At 39.1% G+C, this 26,606-nt stretch overlaps 1 protein-coding gene across 1 annotated transcript; it reads right to left on the reverse strand.

The window, feature by feature from the left end:
• Positions 1–16,499: 16,499 nt before the first annotated feature.
• On the reverse strand, positions 16,500–26,602 carry LOC308145598 (carbonic anhydrase 9-like; the record flags this gene model as incomplete). The annotated part of the gene is made up of 7 exons (XM_080517063.1): positions 16,500–17,033; positions 17,144–17,307; positions 17,394–17,472; positions 17,933–18,028; positions 18,115–18,241; positions 20,149–20,210; positions 26,387–26,602. 7 exons carry the CDS (start codon positions 26,600–26,602, stop codon positions 16,863–16,865), a joined length of 915 nt encoding a protein of 304 aa, XP_080373189.1. The 3' UTR covers positions 16,500–16,862.
• Between the last annotated feature and the right edge of the window lie 4 nt (positions 26,603–26,606).

The raw sequence follows: 26,606 nt of genomic DNA on the forward strand, positions 1-26,606 counted from the left end.
AAAATAACGACGCTCTTCTGATTTTGTGAAATCCTTCATTGCATCGGAATCACAGCACAGAGTGTAGTTTGAGTGCGCGTTTCAGCACCAGTACAGTCTCCACTGAGAAACGTGATGCAGTGACGTGACAAGACAAAGAAATACAAATACTAAAGTACAATAAAACTACCATATTCTGCAACAACAGGTGAAAAGATACATCAAGACATCGAAGCAGACTTTGACATTCACTCTCAAATTTTGAGGTTTCACTTGGGCTATGTTTCTTGGACCAGTAAAACATTGTGCAAATTCATATTGGCATCTAAATGTTTCTGGAGCTGATCAAATTAGACTTGTCCAGCAACTGTTTATAGCTTAAAACACAAAGGTAAATATGCATTGATTCACACAACACAGATTTGATTATAGCTTAATAATTCAACAAAAGCGTTCACTATATCATTGAACAATCGAGACAGGCAATCAGGGTTGAGCACAAAGAGCCAAGGTAGCTTCCTTATTGGGTTTTAAACCCTCCATAGCACGAGACTGAGCACAATCAGGCCCAGCGAGGAGCAGGTGCTGGTGGCATCAGAGCTGCCGCCCGTGTCAGTGTTGCGGGGGTTGGTGTGGACCGGCAGTGCCGCCTGGACCCCCCTGTACACGTTGACCATTATAGGCGATGAGCTGTCGTTGATGTGCACCATCGTGCTGAAGAGGTTAATCTGCAGAGGAAATATTGAGCCGATTAGCTGAAGGAAACGATTCCTGCTTCCTGTTGTGCTGGTTATTCTCTGAAAGGAATGCAAAGTGCTCACCAGGTCGGCGCTGACTTTGATGGTATCGTTGAACACAGTCCACACCACGGCCTCATTACAAGAAGGGGTGGTCAAGGAGCCGTTGTAGCGGTAATAGTTGGTCAGAGACACCCCATTAAGCAGAGAGTCCAGGGAAATGGGATGGGTTATGGTAACTGACTGACCTGAGGACAGAAAGACAAGCTGTGACGGGACTGACCTACTCTACCAGTTTTAACTCACGCCCCAAGAAAACACCAAAATAACAAACATCCTACCCCTCTCAGTGATGTTCCTCAAGTAGGAAGTCAAATTGGTCCAGCTCGCTGGTGATCTTGTTTCAACGCCAGTCTCTGCCTGAAAATTATCAGTACACACACATTGCTTGAACTCTTAATTTTCCTAATATAACGAACCAACAATGACAATTAAAAAAAAAAGAAACTACTGTATATACAACACACCTCACCTGAAAGTGACAGGGCGTAAAGCCCAAATTAATTAATTAAATGTATACTTATATCAAACTTTTTTTTTTTTTTTTTACAAACAAGCAGCATGTCTCACCTCAATGAAGAAACCAAGTGCAGCAAGTCCAGCGGGGTCTTGGACAGCGAGCGCCGTGTTCCCATTCAAAGAACTCTTGCTGTTCACGATGTGCATCTGATGAAAAGAGGGTGGCATTTTGATATAATGACGCATAAAGAGGTCCAAATGTGTACAAGAAAATAAAAAATGCACATCTTCACCTCCATGGGAAACTGCTTTCCATCCACGGTGTGCTCGGAGCCGGGGACAGATGTTCCATTTCCCCAGTGCAAGTGGAACTGCAGGCTGTCGTATCGTTCACCCAGACCTCCACCGGACACCCCAACACCGCTGGCAATTATCACTTTGACTGGAAGAAAGTGGGTAAATAAGTATTTAAGAAACGCTGTAAAAAAAATCTGAGAATTCAGAAAAAATGCCTGCCAGTCAACCAGAGACTTGTTGTTCATGGGATTAAAGGGAGGCTCAAGAATTCTGGTTGGGCGATGTGTTTCCTTGCATGAAGTAAATCTTACAAGCTTTGATTGAAAAGACGCATTTCCTTACTTGTTCTGCCAGTGTTCTCAATCTTCATCAAGGTGTCGGGGCTGCTGTAGTTGTGAAGATTAAACGCTGTCAGGCTGGAATTTACTGTGGTGTTTGCTGTATTTATGTCAATCGGGGACTGCCGGGTGCCATTGCAAAAGGGGGCAGCGATTGTTGGCCAGGTGGTGTAATCTGGAAGAGAAAAAGAAAAGTGGTTGAGTGACTGGAGACAAGCAGTGATGGACACGATCAGGGGGTAATTATACAGAGAAAGGTAAGTCAACTTACTGCAGGATGGATCCTGGTAACACCAAGCTGAAAGAGAAATCACAGTTTGACTTTTTCACCTGTTCATCACAAGTGCATGAAATTAATGGGCCTTTTTAATGAGTCAAATACGCACGAATAGAGTCTGAGGCACCATGAGCTTTTGGTACCAGGATGCACAAGACCAGTGCAGATAATGCAAGCCACTTCATCTGAAACACATTTTAAGAAAAAAACAAAAAAAACAAACAAACGTTATTTTCAACACATACACACACACACACATTGAAAATTCAATAATACAGGTGTCATTTCGGTTGGTCCAGTTTAAAAAAAAAAAAGGTCTTACGATTAAAACCGATGTCCTTGCCGCAGCTGAACCTTGTTGTGATGAACCTGCGTGTCCACTGTCTGCCTCATTCTCCCCCTTCTTATAGACCCAGCGCAAACGTCAGCACGTGGAAAACCACCTCCCCATTGACCTCTGGCTCCGGGGAGGAATTTTGCTATGATGGTTGTGAAAGATTTGTCCCTCGTCACAAGTCATGTCGAATCGGAAACATTTTTGGAAATACATGCATAATGGTGATTGTATGTCAACTGCATGATTCCTCCAGCAGTTTTATAATAATACAATTGAATTGTATTTGTTTTCAAACTTCAGAAATATTGTCATTTCAAAGATTCCAGATGGGCGTGTAGACGATATGACAGGTAAGTGACATCTTGATTGTTTTAAGAGCACAGCAATCTACAAATGCTGCAAAGCATGTGCGTTTTTGGCAACAAGCCAATTGAGAACAACCTGTTCTGTTAAGAATGAAGTAATGATAATGTAAAACTTTAATGTGATTATTCTACATTTTGCTTACTTTTTTTTCTCCTGCCCTTTGCAAATTTTTGTGATGCTAAAAATATTTGTTTCACCCACAGTAAAAACCTGAAATGATAACAGAAATTTTCCGTACCGTGTGGTAAGTGATTTAGTCCACGTGCTTGTTAGATATTCATCAGCTGAAGCAATATCTTTTCCATCTGGTCCATCAATCATGCAATGTCTATAGTGTCGCTTGACCACATTGTGACGACTGGCTCTGCTGGTGTACCGACAGGTGTGACTCATTGCAGACTTCATTTTCCCCTTCATACCACGGGAACGTTTCACTGAAGGTCACAAAGGGCAAAGTTTTATTTTTAATTACATTTATTTATTTATTTACTTTATCTGAAGTAGCTCCAGAAACATCTCTCCAAATAGACAAAAATCAAAATCCCTAATTTTGACATTCAAGTCATTTAATACCCGGCTCATGAAGGGTATTGCAATTCTACCAGTTTTAAAATAACAAATTCACACAAATGTTTGCTATATTTCAAACTTGTATTTCTTGAATAAATCCTGTGTTATAATAAGTGTAACTGAACATATTCATAACAAAGAAGCGCTGTTATTATAAATATTGAAAAGAACCACGATAATATTATCATTTTTAAAATTCATAATATACATTTACAGCATGTAAAAATCATGAGACATACACACTGGACACGTACACTAGTGTAATATAATGTAGTCTATTTCATTGACCTTGCCTTATGTTCTGCTTTTACAAATATAATGTATATTTTGACATTAGGTCAGCAGATGCATAAATGACATTTGTTTTTTAGTCGTATTTTGCAGAGTTGTAATAGACTGCACCATGTTTTGACTCTGAAGCTTAAAAAGAAGGCCAAAAAGCGCTGTAAACCCGATTAAAGCTTCTTTGATGATTTCCAGGCAAATTTGAACATCATTATCTTTATAAAAACACTAGGGCAACACTGTTGTACTGGCTTGCATTATATTGGACTAGTGTAACTAAAGTTGGGATAATCAGAGCGAGCTGAATTTACACAACATGTTACACAACCCTATAGTTTTGGTACTCTACCTGAACTCTAGACAACGTGTCTACTTAGTTGTGACCTGAATAGCTGAGCAATATAACCAGTATTTCACTTTTAAATAGGATGAAAACATATGTAACGCACAAATAAATATTGCATTATTATCATTGTATGTCTGTTTGTTACAATGTGCTGTAAATTCAATGTGTTCAATTACCAGGATGTGAGGCCTACCGATAGCTAAAAATGTGTATAAAAACAAGGACAGTTATGTAAAGAAGAAACAGTATTCTGTGAAGTCCTCCATTGTCCTGTCACTGGTCCAGTTAGATGTTGCGTTCAGCACTTATAATTGATATTTTCTATCAAGGAAACAAGCAAAAATTGTGAGATTTGTGCCAAATGTCAATACTTTTCAAGTCAAAAGTGTCCAGTAAAGTCCCAGTCCTAAAATATGTCCTCAAGTCAAATCTGAAGTCATCGAATTTCTGACTCGTGATAAATCTTCCTTGTGACGCGAGTCCATAACTCTGCTTATCAGATCCCACAGATTGCTACAGTAGCTTGGGTGGTTTACCGAGCCAGCCTTCGTGTGTGTGTGCGTGTGTGTGTGTGTGTGCGTGTGTGTGTGTGTGTGTGTGTGTGTGTGTGTGTGTGTGTGTGTGTGTGTGTGTGTGTGTGTGTGTGTGTGTGTGTGTGTGTGTGTGTGTGTGTGTGTGTGCGTGTGTGTGTGTGTGTGTGTGTGTGCGTGTGTGTGTGTGTGTGTTTTAATTTGTAGACTGTTCCCTGGAATATCCTGTGTAAAAAGCATGAGGAGACCACCTGCCTCAATTCAAACCGGTTGAAATTATCCAGCACAACATTTATTTATTTTATTCAAATGCAGGAATAAATGTGTTTTGGTTTTTTTTCTTCCTAAGGTTAAAAAAATGAGTGTAGATGCTATAATTTTGGAGTGGAGCTCGTGGAATGATAATGACCGACGGCCACACGCAAGAATCTAGCACATTTCAAAAGAAAGCCCAATTAGAGACTTTTTCTTTCTGCTGACCTCCTTTCCTCACGCTGAAGTTCGTGTGACCAACACATTTACTGATCCTGACAGCAAAAAGTAGCACAAACTCAGTAGTTAAAGAATTCTTGAACTGATGAGTGCAACTTGTATTTTGACTTTCCTCTAATAAAATAGGTCACAGCCGAAAGACTCCATGACATACATTCCTCAACTACTGTATGTAGGTAAAGCCAGTGAGCGGGGACGCTTCAATGGAAGACTAGAATGGGTACTCACGCACGATAGCTAGTTAGTTCATAATTCTAACTAGGTAGGTCAGGTGTGTGAAACACTGACCATGGAGTGTCTCAAACAGTTTAGCTGTAAACGTCCCAAAATCCAATCAATTGGTCCTTGATGACAAATCATCACTGAAAATTTGGGGAAATTCAGGTTAATTTTTGTGAAAAGTTGGTAAAATACATACATACATACATACAAACAAACCAATAAATAAACAATTAAATAAACAATTAAATAAATACATGCGGATGAAAAGATAACCTTCCCGCCCCACTTTCGTTGGTGAAGGTAAAACTGCCTCTTCGTAACTTGAATATACTGGACTGTCTATGAAGATCCACAACTTGATCACTCAACACATGCACTGACATCACATGCTTATGTATCTGTTTACTATTGTAAACACTGTATGTATTGTTTTTATTGTGCCTATTATTATATTAATTTTCTGTTCTATTCTATTGCTATAATTTTTTTTTTTAACTTCTGGTTCATTCTCTACTTATTTAAGTTGTAGCGTCAACCGAAGCTTGAGCACAGAATTGTGTAACATGTTACAGTGTGTAATGTGTACTGGTATGACAATAAAGAAACCTTGGAGGAACTGCGGTGATATTAAATCACATCGTCTCAGATTGTCTTCCAGCAGTGAAGTCGGCAGGAGGTGGTGCAGCCATCTGATCCATAGGTTGACAGTTCAGTCTCCATCTCCACCTGTGCAAGTACTGAAAGTGTCATCTGTCAAGATTCCTGCGCCCCAAATCGGCCCGCCCCTGGCTATATGGAGGCCCCTGGGTAAAGACAATTACAACCCGCCCTCCCATGGCATGGAATGCAAACAGAACAGTAAATAGTTGTGAAGAAATTCTTGTATTCCTTTAAGTTGTCTCCATCTCAGATGTAGCATTGTCGTGTTGCTGTGACCTCCAGCATCATGTGAGTCAGCCTCAACTTCAGCCTAAGCTTCAATCGGTGATGTGGAAATCAAACTAGATTCAAGTTAACACTTTGATTTTCACAAGTTTTACTGTCGTGACTCACAGTACTGAGTTTTAACAAAGTTTATTGAAAGTAGAGTTCCCATAGGCAGACATGACCAGGGGGTTAATCCACAAGAGAGGCGAGGCACAAATCCAAAAGTCGATAAACAGGGAAAACAACAGGAAGATTACGAGACCTCAACCAAGATGATCGGACGCTGAGACAGGAGGGAAGGGGGGTTAAATTCAAAGGAGGAGGAAAACACAGATGAAACACATAGAGAATGAATGAATGAATGAATGAGTTTGTTTTCATTTCTAAAGTAACAAAGAGGTAAAGTAAAATTACAAAGAAGTAAAATTGAAAAACAACAAAATAACCAAGGCAGAAAATACAAAGAAAAACAATTAGTGACAGCACACGCCACCACTAGCTTTACATGTTCGAAAGGTGATAGGAAGAAGTACAGACTAATTTAATCCAAACCCCTACAGAGAGAGATTAGACACGAAGAGGTGCAGAGAAGAAAGGTGAGTCAAAAAAGTGACAAACACAGAAAGTGACAAACAGGTAAGAGAACTGACTGGGACACAAATGGGAATCTCACTATTATATTGTTTTATAATGGTCCAGTACGACATGAAAAGTGATTCCCTGTACAGAAAAGGCATTATATTGTTTATAATTCAATTCCAGAGGCTTCCTAAGTTATTGTTGTGCCATTATTTGTTGGCAAGCATCTTAAGTCCTCTTTGTCTGAAGAAAGTTGTCTGGTCAGAGTCAGAACTGGATTGATTTTCTATCTATACAGAAAATGCATGGTTTAAAGATCATAAAGTTTTAAGGAAACTTTGAGAAATATTTAAATGTCTTGAGGCCAGAACAAGGAAGTTGGGTTTTTTGGAAGCAAGATATGATCACCCTACCTAATTGTTTTGCAAAGATTTAAAAAGTAAAATAAAATCCAGGCATTAGAAATATTATTCAAAATCAGTAAAGAACAAAGGGAGAATTTTGGTTGAAAGACTTTAATATTCAAAAAAGTTGTTCAATGTGCAAGTAACAACAAGACAACAGCCAAAGCCATGTTTGCATTGTGACATAAATAATAGTGTTCATTTTTGATTAAATTAAATCCTTCATCACACCAAGTAAAACTTCCAAACCCCCACACACACACACATACACACACACACACACACACACACACACACACACAAATAAAACAATCCAAAGCTTGAGTGCAGGAACATTTTCTGGCCACCATCCTTCTCAACAAAAAGACAAAAGAAAAATCGCAAGATCCCACTCAACTCGCCTCCACACAATAAAAATAAGACAAGTCGCTTCAGGGAGTCAAAACTGGAATTTTGGCAAAAACAAAAGTGCAAATATAATCCATAAAGCTCCAAACACATCCCTATAAATGTGGCAGTTGATGACCTTCATGAGATTTATAACCGGCGTATCACAATACTGCGAACAAATTGCATTGAGTCATTGCAAATTCAGCTCTGACGCCATCTTGTGGATTTAACTCTTCCACAGCGCGAGGCTGAGCGCCAACAGGCCCAGCGAACAGCTCATCGGAGCGGGAGAGCTCGACCTCTGGACTGGCAGCCCTGACTGGACGCCCCTGAACACATTCTGCATCAGAATGGACGAACTGTCGTTGATGTGCACTGTTTGGCTGAAGAGGTTAATCTGGAGAGAGAGAGAGAGAGAGAGGTTAAAAAAAAAAAAAAATTCCGCAATTATTAGGTGCCGGTGAAGAATTCCTGCTTGAGGGAAAGAACTGCTCACCAGGTCTGCGCTGACTTTGATGGTATCGTTGAACACAGTCCACACGACGGCCTCGTTGCAGCAAGGGATGGTCGAGGAGCCATTGTAGCGGAAATAATCGGAGGTACACAACCCGTCAAGGAGAGAATCCAGAGAAATGGGATCGGTGATGTCAACTGACTGACCTGAGGACAGACACACAGCTCTGAAGGGACGATACGTGACGTACTGATAATGAATATTACATGAAAATATGGTCATGTCTTCTAACCCATCTCTGTAATCCTTGACAAGTACGAAGTCAGGTTCCTCCAGGCAGCCGGCTCATCTGTTGTGTTATCGGTCCTCGCCTAAAAAGGTATACACATTGCTTGAATTCATTTGCTGACATGTTTTGACTGCAGTCCATAGTTTTTCCTCGGAGCCCTATCCGACCTGTGATGACGTGTCGGTTTTTATCAGCTGACCGGCCTGACAGGTCAGTCACATTCTGTCAGGTACTTGTCAGTAAAAAAAATTAAACTATAACATACTTATAGACACTGGATTTCTGCAACTTTTTTGCATTAGTATTGTCAGAAAGTAAATGTGTGAGGCTGATTACACAGTGAGTAATAAAAAAAAAGCGGTCGTTACTTCTATAGAACATTTTAAAATGTCAGTTTTCTATGTAATTAATACACCTGCATGGTCGGATTGGCTCTCTCCTGATCTGGACGGAAGCCTCATGTGACGCAAGTTGAAAAAAAGTCAAACCTCTTTAACTTTTTAGGATAATGGAATGAAAACTGTCGAATCAGATCTTCTCACCTCAATGAGGAAACCAAGTGCAGCAACTCCTGTGGGGTCTTGGAAAGCGAGCGTCGTGTTCCCATTCAAAGAACTCTTGATGTTCACGATGTGCATCTGATTAAAAGAGGGGGGCATTTTGATATAACGACACCTTAAGAGGTCCAAATGTGTATAAGAAAAGAAAAAATGCACATCTTCACCTCCATGGGAAACTGCTTTCCATCCACGTGGTGCTCGGAGCCGGGGACAGAGACTCCATTTCCCCAGTGGAAGTGGAACTGCAGGCTGTCATAGCTTTCACCCAGACCTCCCCCAGACACCCCAACACCGCTGGCAAGGGTCACTTTGACTGGTAGAAGAGGAACCAAAATGAATATTTTAACAAATTAATTCTCTATATTCTATTACCAGTGGTGAATGTGTGAAAGTAAAACATTTTGGGGGAAAATGTGTTAGATTCCCCGGCTCCCTGGTGCAAAGGCACTGATCCTAAAACAGAAATTTGAATTGAAGGCGGAAAAGGATTCAGAAGTTGACTTAAAACACCCCTCTTTCCTGGAATAAACTTAAACACACAGTTCCTTACTCGTTGTGCCAGTGTTTTCAATCGTTGTCAAGGTGTTGGTTCCGTTGAAATTTTGAAAATTAAACGCTGTCAGGTTGGTATTTATTGTGGCATCTGTTGTATTTATGTTAATCGGGGACTGCCGGGTGCCATTGCAAAAGGGGGCAGCGATTGTTGGCCAGGTGGTGTAATCTGGAAGAGAAAAAGAAAAGTGGTTGAGTGACTGGAGACAAGCAGTGATGGATAAGATCAGTGGCTCGACCAGCTAGAATCCTGTCAGCACTGTGCATACAATTATTTTGAAGGTGTGAAAAGAATAAATGTGTGGCAGAGGGTAATGTAGATGAGCTTACTGCAGGTTGGCAAGTGGTAACACCAGGCTGAAAAAGAAAAGCGTTGTCTTTTGAGAGTGTTTATGTAAAGTTAGATGTAATAACTGTTTCAATGAAATTTTATTAAATTAATTAAAAAAAAAAAAAACTCACGAATTGCATCCGAGGCACCCTCAGTTTGTGTTGCTACGACGCACAATACAAATGCAGACACGAAGGACTTCATCTGAAATACATTTATGAATTCACATGGTAAGTAAAAGTTTCGGATTCTTTTTGTTGTCAATCAAATCGATCATTATTATCATTTCATGTTTATTATTATTATTATTAACGACACATGTTTCGACAGGTTTTGCAGACAGGAAAGACTGACAATATGCGAACTTTGAAAGATTGAAGACATAAAACAGACAAAAACAAACGGAAAACGTTGCAATTGCTTGAAATCTGTCTGGAGTCCGTTTGTGCGGCGGCGCGCGCCTTACCTTTGACGCGCTGAACGGTGAACGATCACGGAGCGTCATTCTTCTCCCGTTTTATAACAGCGCAAAATGCTGCGAGCCGCCTCCTTTTTTCCAACTGACTTCATTTTACTGTAAGTAGAACTTTGATATTTTTTTAATTCGCCCACTTCCTCATTAATATTATCTTGATTTTTAACGTACTTAGAATTAAGACATTCGTTGAAATCAATCTATTTTCAGTCGTCTTTGGAACAATATGTGAGGTTTTTTTTTACTATATATAAATATGATGTAGGAAACCCAACTTTTCAATTCCAAGTTGTTTTGAACGTTTTAACAAAGACGTTTGATGAAGTAGAAGTACACACTAATTGTACTTTTTGACAGAGCTATTTAAAAAACACTTTTCAAATGTTTTTTATTTTTTTAATGCATTGCATATTTTTATCCAATATAAGAAAACTGTTAAATTGCGTTGTGTCGGGAATTTGAAGAGTCAATTCAGCAAGCAAAGCTGTATGTGACTTTCCAAAGGTAAGATTGAAACTTTTCAACATTTTTTTAAATGGGTGAAACTTGAAGGAATGCACTAACATGAAAAGAAGCATATATGCATATGTGATATTTACCCAGAGTGTATCCTGTCCTCGCTCATAGTAAGCTGGGATTGTCAGAGTAGTATGCTAAAGAAACAATAGAATTACTTGAGGGAGTTTTCAAAACTCTCCACCCACTTCTGATTGTCAGTTTCACTAATCCACCACACCTAAGGTGCAAGAATCTGCAAGAAGTTAATAATAGTGATCACTTGCCAACGCTTTTCATGTGTATTCTGCTTACAAATACGGCACATTACCTGCATTTGCTCGAAGTTATTGGCGGAGTCTTTTTGGCGGGTGTGGGAACTGTAGCTTGTAGCTTGGAGACACAAATTGAAATGAAGTCAAAAAGGCCAAAAGTTATAATGATTTATAGAAATCTAAAAGGGTGAGCAGAGTCAACAAACAAACAAGCTTAGAGTAACACTTATAAACATATTTCTATAGACTGGGTACATTATGAAAAAACTGATTTCTAAACATGGTCTGTTGAGTCTGTTGATTCCTTCAAGGGTCAACTTAAGACCTATTTATTTGTTCAGGCTTCCGCTTAGTTCTTTTAGGGATGTTATGTCTATCAATGTGTTGTCTTGGCCTTTTAAATCTGTATTTGCATTTTATTCCTGTTGATGTTTTTACTGAAACTGTGAAGCGCTTTGTGACCTTGGTCTGTGAAAGGCGCTGTATAAATAAAGTTTACTCACTTACTTACATTATTGAGCCGCAATGGGGATTCGAACAATGTTTTGTTTGTTTGTTTTGTTTTGTTTCAGGTTTTCCTTTACTGGCCAAGTCAGGCCTTCTAGTACTTTGTTTGTACCATCCCTCAGCATCTGGTACATCTTTGAAGGATCAAACAAGTTTTTGTGATGTCAAAACTATTCATAAACCTGTCAGAGTTGTCACGCTAATGACACAACATCTTCACGCAGTAATTGTAATGTTATTTTTTGTTTTAGTGCGAGGGAACGGCAACCACATTTCCCATCATGAGCACACCCCCAACGCCAGGGAACTGTCTTGTCTGGCCTTTATTGAAGCATAAAGCCAGTTGTGGTGTTTAGAGATCAAAGTGGAAAGTTGTCCGACAGGTACAGCAGCCAATCACTTGTTTACAAAGATTGTTTATAACATGTTCCTGGTAGAATCACTTGTCACTCCGTGCTAGGGAGGCCTGCTGTCAGATGTCATAATATATCTAACATATAATATATATATTTGTTAGATATTTTAAATGTCTGTCTGCAGAAATGTCCCAGTCGCCTCTTTCACAAAGCAATGTGGTTTGTTCAGCTTTTCTTTGCACATTGGTTGATTCTTACTATCGTTCTCTTCTCCCACTTTACTGGAGATCGAGATTGCAAAGAAGTAAGCGAAGTAATACGGGTGGCCAGGAAGAAAACTGAGCAGAATTAACATTGTGTGTGACCTAAAAAAGTTGATAGTATGACATAGTATGCTGATAAAAAGTGCATTCAATGCCAAGACAACAACAATTTTTTTTAATAAAACACATAACACACTGCAAGAGCTTCATTGTTTTTTTTCCCCTTCAATGGCAAGTTACACTTTCAGTTTGTTCCTTGTTTGTTTTCAAGGCTCAGACTGCAAACAAACACTTTAATTCTTGTGCCATTAAAATCTTGCCAACCAAACATCAATGCTATCTTTTAATTAAATTAATATAATATAATATAATTGTGCAAAAGAAGTGATCAACACAATATGGCTAGTTACCGTTTGACATAAACTGACGTCATTTCTGCACTGGCAGCGTAATCACATGAGATGCACTAAATTGAAATGTATTTAAACTATAATGTATTTTTGTTTTAATTGAAATACATTGTACTTGCTAAAACTCCACCCTCCAACCCCCCACCCACCCCACAACTATACATAAAGAGCTATGCTTGTGTAATCAAAACATACACTAAATAGGTCATAGAACTAATTAGTAGTTAAAAAGCCAGCTGTGAGTCACATACTGCATAGGAATCAAATGTGTACGAGTTCAACCTTGTTCAAACTAATATAATCCAACAACTGATATTACTGGATTGTCGTTTTGTTTTTATGATCACAGTATCAACTGTAAAAAAACGTATTTTCAAATTTTGGGGCAATATAACCTATGCACAAAGAGATGGAAGTTGGTGTTGGGAGATTCTTATTTTTGGTTTCTTGGTCATAGATTACATTTGGACTGCATATTTGATTCCATTTTTTCTTTAATGGACATGCACTTGAGTGAGCTGAATTTACACAACATGTTACACAACCCTATAGTTTTGGTACTCTACCTGAACTCTAAACAACATGTCTACTTAGTTGTGACCTGAATAGCTGAGCAATATAACCAATATTTCACTTTTAAACAGGATGAAAACATATGTAACGCACAAATAAATATTGTATTATAATCATTGTATGTCTGTCTGTTACAATGGGCTGTAAATTCAATGTGTTCAATTACCAGGATGTGAGGCCTACAGATAGCTAAAAATGTGTATAAAAACAAGGACAGTTATGTAAAGAAGAAACAGTATTCTGTGAAGTCCTCCATTGTCCTGTCACTGGTCCAGTTAGATGTTGCGTTCAGCACTTATAATTGATATTTTCTATCAAGGAAACAAGCAAAAATTGTGAGATTTGTGCCAAATGTCAATACTTTTCAAGTCAAAAGTGTCCAGTAAAGTCCCAGTCCTAAAATATGTCCTCAAGTCGAATCTGAAGTCATCGAATTTCTGACTCGTGATAAATCTTCCTTGTGACGCGAGTCCATAACTCTGCTTATCAGATCCCACAGATTGCTACAGTAGCTTGGGTGGTTTACCGAGCCAGCCTTCGTGTGTGTGTGCGTGTGTGTGTGTGTGTGTGTGTGTGTGTGTGTGTGTGTGTGTGTGTGTGTGTGTGTGTGTGTGTGTGTGTGTGTGTGTGTGTGTGTGTGTGTGTGTGTGTGTGTGTGTTTGTGTGTGTGTGTGTGTGTGCGTGTGTGTGTGTGTGTTTTAATTTGTAGACTGTTCCCTGGAATATCCTGTGTAAAAAGCATGAGGAGACCACCTGCCTCAATTCAAACCGGTTGAAATTATCCAGCACAACATTTATTTATTTTATTCAAATGCAGGAATAAATGTGTTTTGGTTTTTTTTCTTCCTAAGGTTAAAAAAATGAGTGTAGATGCTATAATTTTGGAGTGGAGCTCGTGGAATGATAATGACCGACGGCCACACGCAAGAATCTAGCACATTTCAAAAGAAAGCCCAATTAGAGACTTTTTCTTTCTGCTGACCTCCTTTCCTCACGCTGAAGTTCGTGTGACCAACACATTTACTGATCCTGACAGCAAAAAGTAGCACAAACTCAGTAGTTAAAGAATTCTTGAACTGATGAGTGCAACTTGTATTTTGACTTTCCTCTAATAAAATAGGTCACAGCCGAAAGACTCCATGACATACATTCCTCAACTACTGTATGTAGGTAAAGCCAGTGAGCGGGGATGCTTCAATGGAAGACTAGAATGGGTACTCACGCAAGATAGCTAGTTAGTTCATTATTCTAACTAGGTAGGTCAGGTGCCAACATCACTGTGTGAAACACTGACCATGGAGTGTCTCAAACAGTTTAGCTGTAAACGTCCCAAAATCCAATCAATTGGTCCTTGATGACAAATCATCACTGAAAATTTGGGGAAATTCAGGTTAATTTTTGTGAAAAGTTGGTAAAATACACACATACATACATACAAACAAACCAATAAATAAACAATTAAATAAACAATTAAATAAATACATGCGGATGAAAACATAACCTTCCCGCCCCACTTTCGTTGGTGAAGGTAAAACTGCCTCTTCGTAGCTTGAATGTACTGGACTGTCTATGAAGATCCATAACTTGATGACTCAACACATGATCTGACATCACATGCTTATGTATCTGTTTACTATTGTAAACACTGTATGTACTGTTTTTATTGTGACTATTATTATATTAATTTTCTGTTCTATTCTATTGCTATAATTTTTTTTTAACTTCTGGTTCATTCTCTACTTATTTAAGTTGTAGCGTCAACCGAAGCTTGAGCACAGAATTGTGTAACATGTTACAGTGTGTAATGTGTACTGGTATGACAATAAAGAAACCTTGGCGGAACTGCGGTGATATTAAATCACATCGTCTCAGATTGTCTTCCAGCAGTGAAGTCGGCAGGAGGTGGTGCAGCCATCTGATCCATAGGTTGACAGTTCAGTCTCCATCTCCACCTGTGCAAGTACTGAAAGTGTCATCTGTCAAGATTCCTGCGCCCCAAATCGGCCCGCCCCTGGCTATATGGAGGCCCCTGGGTAAAGACAATTACAACCCGCCCTCCCATGGCATGGAATGCAAACAGAACAGTAAATAGTTGTGAAGAAATTCTTGTATTCCTTTAAGTTGTCTCCATCTCAGATGTAGCATTGTCGTGTTGCTGTGACCTCCAGCATCATGTGAGTCAGCCTCAACTTCAGCCTAAGCTTCAATCGGTGATGTGGAAATCAAACTAGATTCAAGTTAACACTTTGATTTTCACAAGTTTTACTGTCGTGACTCACAGTACTGAGTTTTAACAAAGTTTATTGAAAGCAGAGTTCCCATAGGCAGACATGACCAGGGGGTTAATCCACAAGAGAGGCGAGGCACAAATCCAAAAGTCGATAAACAGGGAAAACAACAGGAAGATTACGAGACCTCAACCAAGATGATCGGACGCAGAGACAGGAGGGAAGGGGGGTTAAATTCAAAGGAGGAGGAAAACACAGATGAAACACATAGAGAATGAATGAATGAATGAATGAGTTTGTTTTCATTTCTAAAGTAACAAAGAGGTAAAGTAAAATTACAAAGAAGTAAAATTGAAAAACAACAAAATAACCAAGGCAGAAAATACAAAGAAAACAATTAGTGACAGCACACGCCACCACTAGCTTTACATGTTCGAAAGGTGATAGGAAGAAGTACAGACTAATTTAATCCAAACCCCTACAGAGAGAGATTAGACACGAAGAGGTGCAGAGAAGAAAGGTGAGTCAAAAAAGTGACAAACACAGAAAGTGACAAACAGGTAAGAGAGCTGACTGGGACACAAATGGGAATCTCACTATTATATTGTTTTATAATGGTCCAGTACGACATGAAAAGTGATTCCCTGTACAGAAAAGGCATTATATTGTTTATAATTCAATTCCAGAGACTTCCTAAGTTATTGTTGTGCCATTATTTGTTGGCAAGCATCTTAAGTCCTCTTTGTCTGAAGAAAGTTGTCTGGTCAGAGGCAGAACTGAATTGATTTTCTATCTATACAGAAAATGCATGGTTTAAAGATCATAAAGTTTTAAGGAAACTTTGAGAAATATTTAAATGTCTTGAGGCCAGAACAAGGAAGTTGGGTTTTTTGGAAGCAAGATATGATCACCCTACCTAATTGTTTTGCAAAGATTTAAAAAGTAAAATAAAATCCAGGCGTTAGAAATATTATTCAAAATCAGTAAAGAACAAAGGGAGAATTTTGGTTGAAAGACTTTAATATTCAAAAAAGTTGTTCAATGTGCAAGTAACAACAAGACAACAGCCAAAGCCATGTTTGCATTGTGACATAAATAATAGTGTTCATTTTTGATTAAATTAAATCCTTCATCACACCAAGTAAAACTTCCAAACCCACACACACACACACACACACATACACACACACACACACACACACACACACACACAAATAAAACAATCCAAAGCTTGAGTGCAGGAACATTTTCTGGCCACCATCCTTCTCAACAAAAAGACAAAAGAAAAATCGCAAGATCCCACTCAACTCGCCTCCACACAAAAAAAATAAGACAAGTCGCAAAAACAAAAGTGCAAATATAATCCATAAAGCTCCAAACACATCCCTATAAATGTGGCAGTTGATGACCTTCATGAGATTTATAACCGGCGTATCACAATACTGCGAACAAATTGCATTGAGTCATTGCAAATTCAGCTCTGACGCCATCTTGTGGATTTAACTCTTCCACAGCGCGAGGCTGAGCACCAACAGGCCCAGCGAGCAGCTCATCGGAGCGGGAGAGCTCGACCTCTGGACTGGCAGCCCTGACTGGACGCCCCTGAACACATTCTGCATCAGAATGGACGAACTGTCGTTGATGTGCACTGTTTGGCTGAAGAGGTTAATCTGGAGAGAGAGAGAGAGAGAGAGAGAGAGAGGTTAAAAAAAAATAAAAAAAAGTCTGCAATTATTAGGTGCCGGTGAAGAATTCGTGCTTGAGGGAAAGAACTGCTCACCAGGTCTGCGCTGACTTTGATGGTATCGTTGAACACAGTCCACACGACGGCCTCGTTGCAGGAAGGGGTGGTCAAGGAGCCGTTGTAGCGGAAATAATCGGAGGTACACAACCCGTCGAGGAGAGAATCCAGAGAAATGGGATCAGTGATGTCAACTGACTGACCTGAGGACAGACACACAGCTCTGAAGGGACGATACGTGACGTACTGATAATGAATATTACATGAAAATATGGTCATGTCTTCTAACCCATCTCTGTAATCCTTGACAAGTACGAAGTCAGGTTCCTCCAGGCAGCCGGCTCATCTGTTGTGTTATCGGTCCTCGCCTAAAAAGGTATACACATTGCTTGAATTCATTTGCTGACATGTTTTGACTGCAGTCCATAGTTTTTCCTCGGAGCCCTATCCGACCTGTGATGACGTGTCGGTTTTTATCAGCTGACCGGCCTGACAGGTCAGTCACATTCTGTCAGGTACTTGTCAGTAAAAAAAATGAAACTAAAACATACTTATAGACACTGGATTTCTGCAACTTTTTTGCATTAGTATTGTCAGAAAGTAAATGTGTGAGGCTGATTACACAGTGAGTAATAAAAAAAAAGTGGTCGTTACTTCTATAGAACATTTTAAAATGTCAGTTTTGTATGTAATTAATACACCTGCATGGTCGGATTGGCTCTCTCCTGATCTGGACGGAAGCCTCACGTGACGCAAGTTGAAAAAAATTCAAACCTATTTAACTTTTCAGGATAATGGAATGAAAACTGTCGAATCAGCTCTTCTCACCTCAATGAGGAAACCAAGTGCAGCAAGTCCTGTGGGGTCTTGGACAGCGAGCGTCGTGTTCCCATTCAAAGAACTCTTGATGTTCACGATGTGCATCTGATTAAAAGAGGGGGGCATTTTGATATAACGACACCTTAAGAGGTCCAAATGTGTATAAGAAAAGAAAAAATGCACATCTTCACCTCCATGGGAAACTGCTTTCCATCCACGGTGTGCTCGGAGCCGGGGACAGAGACTCCATTTCCCCAGTGCAAGTGGAACTGCAGGCTGTCATAGCTTTCACCCAGACCTCCCCCAGACACCCCAACACTGTTGGCAAGGGTCACTTTGACTGGTAGAAGAGGAACCAAAATGAATATTTTAACAAATTAATTCTCTATATTCTATTACCAGTGGTGACATTTTGGGGGAAAATGTGTTAGATTCCCCGGCTCCCTGGTGCAAAGGCACTGATCCTAAAACAGAAATTTGAATTGAAGGCGGAAAAGGATTCAGAAGTTGACTTAAAACACCCCTCTTTGCTGGAATAAACTTAAACACACAGTTCCTTACTCGTTCTGCCAGTGTTTTCAATCTTTGTCAAGGTGTTGGTTCCGTTGAAATTTCGAAAATTAAACGCTGTCAGGTTGGTATTTATTGTGGCAGCTGTTGTATTTATGTCAATCGGGGACTGCTGGGTGCCATTGCAAAAGGGGGCAGCGATTGTTGGCCAGGTGGTGTAATCTGGAAGAGAAAAAGAAAAGTGGTTGAGTGACTGGAGACAAGCAGTGATGGATAAGATCAGTGGCTCGACCAGCTAGAATCCTGTCAGCACTGTGCATACAATTATTTTGAAGGTGTGAAAAGAATAAATGTGTGGCAGAGGGTAATGTAGATGAGCTTACTGCAGGTTGGCAAGTGGTAACACCAGGCTGAAAAAGAAAAGCGTTGTCTTTTGAGAGTGTTTATGTAAAGTTAGATGTAATAACTGTTTCAATGAAATTAAATTTAATTAATAAAAAAAAAAAAAAAAACTCACGAATTGTATCCGAGGCACCCTCAGTTTGTGTTGCTATGACGCACAATATAAATGCAGACACGAAGGACTTCATCTGAAATACATTTATGAATTCACATGGTAAGTAAAAGTTTCGGATTCTTTTTGTTGTCAATCAAATCGATCATTATTATCATTTCATGTTTATTATTATTATTATTAACGACACATGTTTCGACAGGTTTTGCAGGCAGGAAAGACTGACAATATGCGAACTTTGAAAGATTGAAGACATAAAACAGACAAAAACCAACGGAAAACGTTGCAATTGATTGAAATCTGTCTGGAGTCCGTCTGTGCGGCGGCGCGCGCCTTACCTTTGACACGCGCGTGTCTCCTCTCAGTCGGTGAACGATCACGGAGCGTCATTCTTCTCCCGTTTTATAACAGTGCAAAATGCTGCGAGCCGCCTCCTTTTTTCCATCTGACTTCATTTTACTGTAAGTAGAACTTTGATTTTTTTTAATTCGCCCACTTCCTCATTAATAGAGCAACATGCAATATTATCTTGATTTTTTACGTGCTTAGAATTAAGACATTCGTTGAAATCAATCTATTTTCAGTCGTCTTTGGAACAATATGTGAGTTTTTTTTTTAAACTATATATAAATATGATGTAGGAAACCCAACTTTTCAATTCCAAGTTGTTTTGAACGTTTTAACAAAAACGTTTGATGAAGTAGAAGTACACACTAATTATACTTTTTGACAGAGCTATTTAAAAAACACTTTTCAAATGTTTTTAATTTTTTTAATGCATTGCATATTTTTATCCAATATAATAAACTGTTAAATTGCATTTTGTCGGGAATTTGAAGAGTCAATTCAGCAAGCAAAGCTGTATGTGACTTCCCAAAGGTAAGATTGAAACTTTTCAACATTTTTTTAAATGGGTGAAACTTGAAGGAATGCACTAACATGAAAAGAAGCATATATGCATATGTGATATATACCCAGAGTGTATCCTGTCCTCGCTCATAGTAAACTGGGATTATCAGAGTAATATGCTAAAGAAACAATATAATTACTTGAGGGAGTTTTCAAAACTCTCCACCCACTTCTGATTGTCAGTTTCACTAATCCACCACAACTAAGGTGCAAGAATCTGCAAGAAGTTAATAATAGTGATCACTTGCCAACGCTTTTCATGTGTATTCTGGTTACAAATACGGCACATTACCTGCATTTGCTCGAAGTTATTGGCGGAGTCTTTTTGGCGGGTGTGGGAACTGTAGCTTGTAGCTTGGAGACACAAATTGAAATGAAGTCAAAAAGGCCAAAAGTTATAATTATTTATAGAAATCTAAAAGGGTGAGCAGAGTCAACAAACAAACAAGCTTAGAGTAACACTTATAAACATATTTCTATAGACTGGGTACATTATGAAAAAACTGATTTCTAAACATGGTCTCCACGCCGACTCGGCCCTCATCCTCCAGTGGCTGCAACTCCTCCTCTGTTGTATGGTCGTCCTGTGGGAGGCCCACAGCAGCTCCAGGCTCAGGGAAATCTAATTAATGGACTTCCATAAAAACTTAAAACACACTAAATACAAAATGTGTAGCGAGAGTAAGAACACACATTAAAAAGCACCCTGTCAAAACTGGCCCAGCCACATCACATGTGGAAGTCAACGTACCATTCATTCGATAGCGTACTGTTGTGTAATAGTTACTACTCTCACCCCGAGAAACAGACAAGAAAGCCAATGACCATGCAGGGTTTAATTTGAGGAGTTTTCAGGGTTCCCGCCCGCAGTCCAAACATACATTTGATGTCTCTGTGTTGTCACAAATGACTCATTCGTTTCATTCACTGAAAGCTTCAATATTTGCTGAACTCCACATTACCTTTCTGTACTAACAATGATGGGAACACATGGTTAAAAAGCTGTTTAACGTAGGTCATGTTTTTGTTGAATTTGTAATAGCAAAAAAAGCCAAAAAAAACAACAACTTTGCTTTACACTTCCTTATTGTAAACCCAAATTTTTGCTTCTGCTTTTGAAGATTACTTCAAAGGTAAAGACACCTCAGCAAACCATAATTTAGTCTGTCTTCAGCAAATAACAGTGTTTAGCTTACAGGATGCTACAGATATTTCTTTATGAAAAATACATAGTGCCTCTTTCATGTATCTGTGAAGTCCTCTTAACGTATTTCCAAACTGTCTTGTTCCATTTGAAACCACACACATGGCCAGGAAGTGCTGTATTGACCACTAGGGTGTGGGGCTTAATTAGCAGCTAAATAGTCTAAAATGATTCGTTTTTCAAAACATCCTTCAACCTTTCAGTAAACATGAAACTAAAAGTACAAATAAAATGCTTGAATAAATGTCACTGCTTAACAAAATAGTATGAAGTACATTAGACCAAAGACAGTCAGTCAACAAAAAAAATTTTTCTCGTATTAATACACGCGTATCCCAGCATTGTTAGCCTCAGTTCCATTAACGGAGTCACTTCCTTCCTGTTGTCTCCTGGAGATTAACATTTCAGTTGCTGCACACAGGCGACCTCTGGACTGGCCACGGTTGGCTGGACTCTCCTGAATGCATTGACCATGGAGGGTGAGGAATAACCGTTGATGTGCTGAAGAGGTCAATCTGGAGAAACAAACTGCACATTGGTTAAAAAAAAAAACTCCCAAGTAAGCCCTCTGTTCAAGCATGCAGGCTTTTAACTGTGTACGTTTTATAGATGAACCCACGCACTCGTTTCTCTGAAAACACCAACATTTGCTCACCTCTACATTAGTTCAATACCGACAACGAGGTGTTAACAGAAGACATGGTTAGTTGTTTTGCAAAAGAAATTGTTTCACGCTGAATTTAAGCGCCCTTGACAGCCTAATACTATTTATTTACGGATCTGTACGAGTTGCTGGCACCAGCATTCTGCCTACAATCATCTGATTATCAAAACAGAGTGATGAAGGTGGGACCAACTGCACATCTTCACGTCCATCTTCCAGAGAAAAGAGATGAGCTTCCTGCAGGCTGGTCGACTGTTGCTCAGTGCCGACCCACTTTTTTTACAACAGAGCATTATCTTGCAGGGGGTTGGTGGAGGCTTGTACCGGAACTTTGTCAGTGCACACACACACACAAAAACGCTCTGCTGCATAAGTCATTATTTCAAACATCCACAAAACAGTAAAACCTTGTTGATCATCTGTCCTTCTTTTAAACAACAGCAACTTATAAGCAACACTGGCTGTTCATCATCTCCTGGTGCTGAAAGTCCTGCATGTTGTTGCTTCAGCACACCTGATTGTATTGCGGGGCTCATCGTTGTGCAGCTTTCTGCAGCTTCACACTGACACGTTGGTTCTAATCAGTCATTGTCTGTTGTTGGAACAGAAAAACATGATAAACTAGTATATCGTTCAGCAACTGATAAACTACTGCTCTTTGAAGCCTCCATGTCTTCTGTTCAAGCTTCGATTTTTATTGCCTCACTGGCATTGTCTACTTTAAGTGACTAGGCGGGTATGCATAGCAGCATGCGGTAAGAAACATTTGTCGGCGGCTCAGTTCTCACGCCAGCGGATGTCATGACGTGCACAGGCCTTACATTATATCCGGGCTGCCATAACAGTAAATCAGAGTAACAATACATACTTCGCATTTTCAATATGGATGCACTGCAAGAATCAACAATGTTAATTCGCAAATTACAAAAGAGATCCCCTCAGGGAATTATAATCCTATGCAAATAGTACATAACATTAGATTTAGAAAAAAAGTCTTTGAACTTTGATTTTAGCTTATGAAAAATAGGCACAAATACAAAAATGTTGTTTCTTTTTTTTAATTCAGTGTTCATAGTAGGTCAGGGTGTGTGCTTTTCTGAAGCCGTGATTTAGGCAAGTTGGCATTCATTAGCTCTGAAGCTTCACTTTGCATTGTGAACAGATTTTCACCAGCAGGAGCATTATTGAGCCCCAATGGGGATTCGAACAATGTTTTGTTTGTTTGTTTTGTTTTGTTTCAGGTTTTCTTTTACTGGCCAAGTCAGGCCTTCTAGTACTTTGTTTGTACCATCCCTCAGCATCTGGTACATCTTTGAAGGATCATACAAGTTTTTGTGATGTCAAAACTATTCATAAACCTGTCAGAGTTGTCACGCTAATGACACAACATCTTCACGCAGTAATTGTAATGTTATTTTTTGTTTTAGTGCGAGGGAACGGCAACCACATTTCCCATCATGAGCACACCCCCAACACCAGGGAACTGTGTTTACTGGCCTTTATTGAAGCATAAAGCCAGTTGTGGTGTTTAGAGATCAAAGTGGAAAGTTGTCCGACAGGTACAGCAGCCAATCACTTATTTACAAAGATTGTTTATAATATGTTCCTGGTAGAATCACTTGTCACTCCGTGCTAGGGAGGCCTGCTGTCAGATATCATAATATATCTAACATATAATATATATATTTATATTAGATATTTTAAATGTCTGTCTGCAGAAATGTCCCAGTCGCCTCTTTCACAAAGCAATGTGGTTTGTTCAGCTTTTCTTTGCACATTGGTTGATTCTTACTATCGTTCTCTTCTCCCACTTTACTGGAGATCGAGATTGCAAAGAAGTAAGCGAAGTAATACGGGTGGCCAGGAAGAAAACTGAGCAGAATTAACATTGTGTGTGACCTAAAAAAGTTGATCATATGACATAGTATGCTGATAAAAAGTGCATTCAACACCAAGACAACAACAAAAAATTTTTTTATAAAACACACATAACACACTGCAAGAGCTTCATTGTTTTTTTCCCCTTCGATGGCAAGTTACACTTTCAGTTTGTTCCTTGTTTGTTTTCAAGGCTCAGACTGCAAACAAACACTTTAATTCTTGTGCCATCAAAATCTTGCCAACCAAACATCAATGCTATCTTTTAATTAAATTAATTTAATATAATATAATTGTGCAAAAGAAGTGATCAACACAATATGGCTAGTTACCGTTTGACATAAACTGACGTCATTTCTGCACTGGCAGCGTAATCACATGAGATGCACTAAATTGAAATGTATTTAAACTATAATGTATTTTTGTTTTAATTGAAATACATTGTACTTGCTAAAACTCCACCCTCCAACCCCCCACCCACCCCACAACTACACATAAAGAGCTATGCTTGTGTAATCAAAACATACACTAAATAGGTCATAGAACTAATTAGTAGTTAAAAAGCCAGCTGTGAGTCCCATACTGCATAGGAATCAAATGTGTACGAGTTCAACCTTGTTCAAACTAATATAATCCAACGACTGATATTACTGGGTTGTCGTTTTGTTTTTATGATCACAGTATCAACTGTAAAAAAACGTATTTTCAAATTTTGGGGCAATATAACCTATGCACAAAGAGATGGAAGTTGGTGTTGGGAGATTGTTTTTTTTGGTTTCTTGGTCATAGATTACATTTGGACTGCATATTTGATTCCATTTTTTTTTAATGGACATTCATTTGTGGGATGAGCAGCGGGGCTAAACAACTTATATAACAACAACTTAGCTAACAAGCTAATTAGTGCTCCATATATGTATATCCCACTACACAAAAACAGCAGAGAGACAAGACAGCAGCAGCAGCAGGAACAGGACAGTAGGTGCAGAAGAACTGGATTGCACTGTCGATTTGAAGATCATTCTGCCATGAAGGGGTTGGGCTGGCCGAAACACATCGTGATAATGTGCGTAAGTCGGAAACATCATCATCTGTTGAAGTTGGAGATAATGTTAGTGGGGTTTTTTGTTTTTTTTTAAATAAGGACAGATATACACTCTTCACTCAAAAAACTAGAAAGAAACTTTTAAATCTTTACAAGAAACAAGAAACTTGTAAATCTTCAAAGTTCCTGCACCGCTCACTTGTTACAATAGGGAAGTTTGGTTTGTTTACACAGTGGAATGTGCCATGAAACTGTGTGTAGACAAGTCACCCATTTCAGCGACGTGAGATTACATATGTTATCGCCTTTCAGAAAACAAGATAGTGTTGCCGCGTATTGTTGAATGACAGTCACAAGGTTTCTTTTGCAGCTCCGTCTTCAGAGCCATCATAGCGCAACAGTTTATGTCTCAGATTACCTCAAATGTCAAGAGGAAAGACGAAAAACTTCAATGAAGAGTCTTCTAAAATAATCTGACATGAGGACACAGGAATCTTTGGCTGTCCTACTGAATGCGAGGATTTCCAAGGTGGGAAACAACAAAATACTTGTTACGCTTATTGAGCTGACTTATCTTGAAAATACGGTAATTAAAACTCGCTGAGTAGGATTATTTATGTGTGTGTGTGTACAGATTTGTATGTGCAAATGAAACTGTATCATTGCTTCATTATATTTCCATTGACAGGAATGTCTGAAATAGATTTGCTTTCAGGAAAACAAAATATATCCATTCTGGGAAGCAATGTTTGATTGCTTTGTTTTTAAGGTCATTATATAAAAAAAAAAAAAAAAGATTTTTGCAAAAAGAAACATTTTTGCATTGTTATCATTTGTAATTGTATGTAAATGTAGCAGGAAATAATTACCACGATCAGTGTGAATAAACACATTTAGGATAAATGCGCATGAGATTAAGAAACCTGAGCACATTATTCTAATTAGTTATTAGTCAAGTTATATCTGTGTCAGGAATGTATTTTAGTCCTCTTTTGAATTCCTCGAGGATGAGAGATGCTCTGCCGTGCGTGCGAAGCCAAGACATCAAACATCCGACAACACCTACTGTCAGCGTGAAGTAACAAGCACCTCATCTGAACATGTAATTGAAGTGGCACAACTCGTTCATTACGTTTTGGGTTTTTTTTAGGTCAAAAACAAAACGTCATTACGTAACCACAATTTCAATTGCAGTTAATCGTTTTGCTGCTGTTAATCCTCCTCTCACAAAATGAATCCATCTTTGCTACGTCTCGATCCAGTTCAGAGTGCCAGTTAGACAAGGCGGGCTACGCCCTGATGGGTCAACAGTTCACTGAAAACAATCAGATGCACTGTCACAACCCCAGATAACCCCGGATAATACGGAGTTGTTAATTAAAATGTCACACAAGTATTTTAGAATGACTGGACGAGACCGGAGTACCTGCAGAAAACCTGCATATGCACAGAAAGACTATGCAAACCATTCACAGAATATAAATGGAATATCAGGTTTATTTATAAAGCAAATTTCCGGAGGATTAAAACAAGATGCTTGAAATAGGTCCTTTCAAGTTATACATAAAATGTATAGACATTTCACTGTTTTCTTTGAATTATGGGAACAATTATGTGTTTCTTATTCAAACATGCATCTGTAAGACAGGCGTGTATGTTTTCAACAGAAGATCAACAAAAAGTCCACTTCATTACGTAATTGGTGCAGCTTTAGTGGTGAGCTGATCAGTGACACGTACCAGGTTTTCGTCCACCTTAATCTTGTCCTTAAAGACCGTCCAGACCACGGCTTGGTTGCATGAGGGGGTGGTCAAGGAGCCATTGTAGCGGTAGTACTCATATCGGTTCACTTCGCCCAGCAAGTCATCTATCGAGATCTCTGTGGTGACTTCAGTTTGTGAGCCTGCCGTCGAATCAAATATATAGAAAATGTGGAGAGACTGCAGCGGACACATTCAG

Source organism: Blennius ocellaris, assembly GCF_963422515.1.
Source record: "Blennius ocellaris genome assembly, chromosome: 21".
In the NCBI taxonomy this organism is placed as follows: Eukaryota; Metazoa; Chordata; class Actinopteri; order Blenniiformes; family Blenniidae; genus Blennius; species Blennius ocellaris.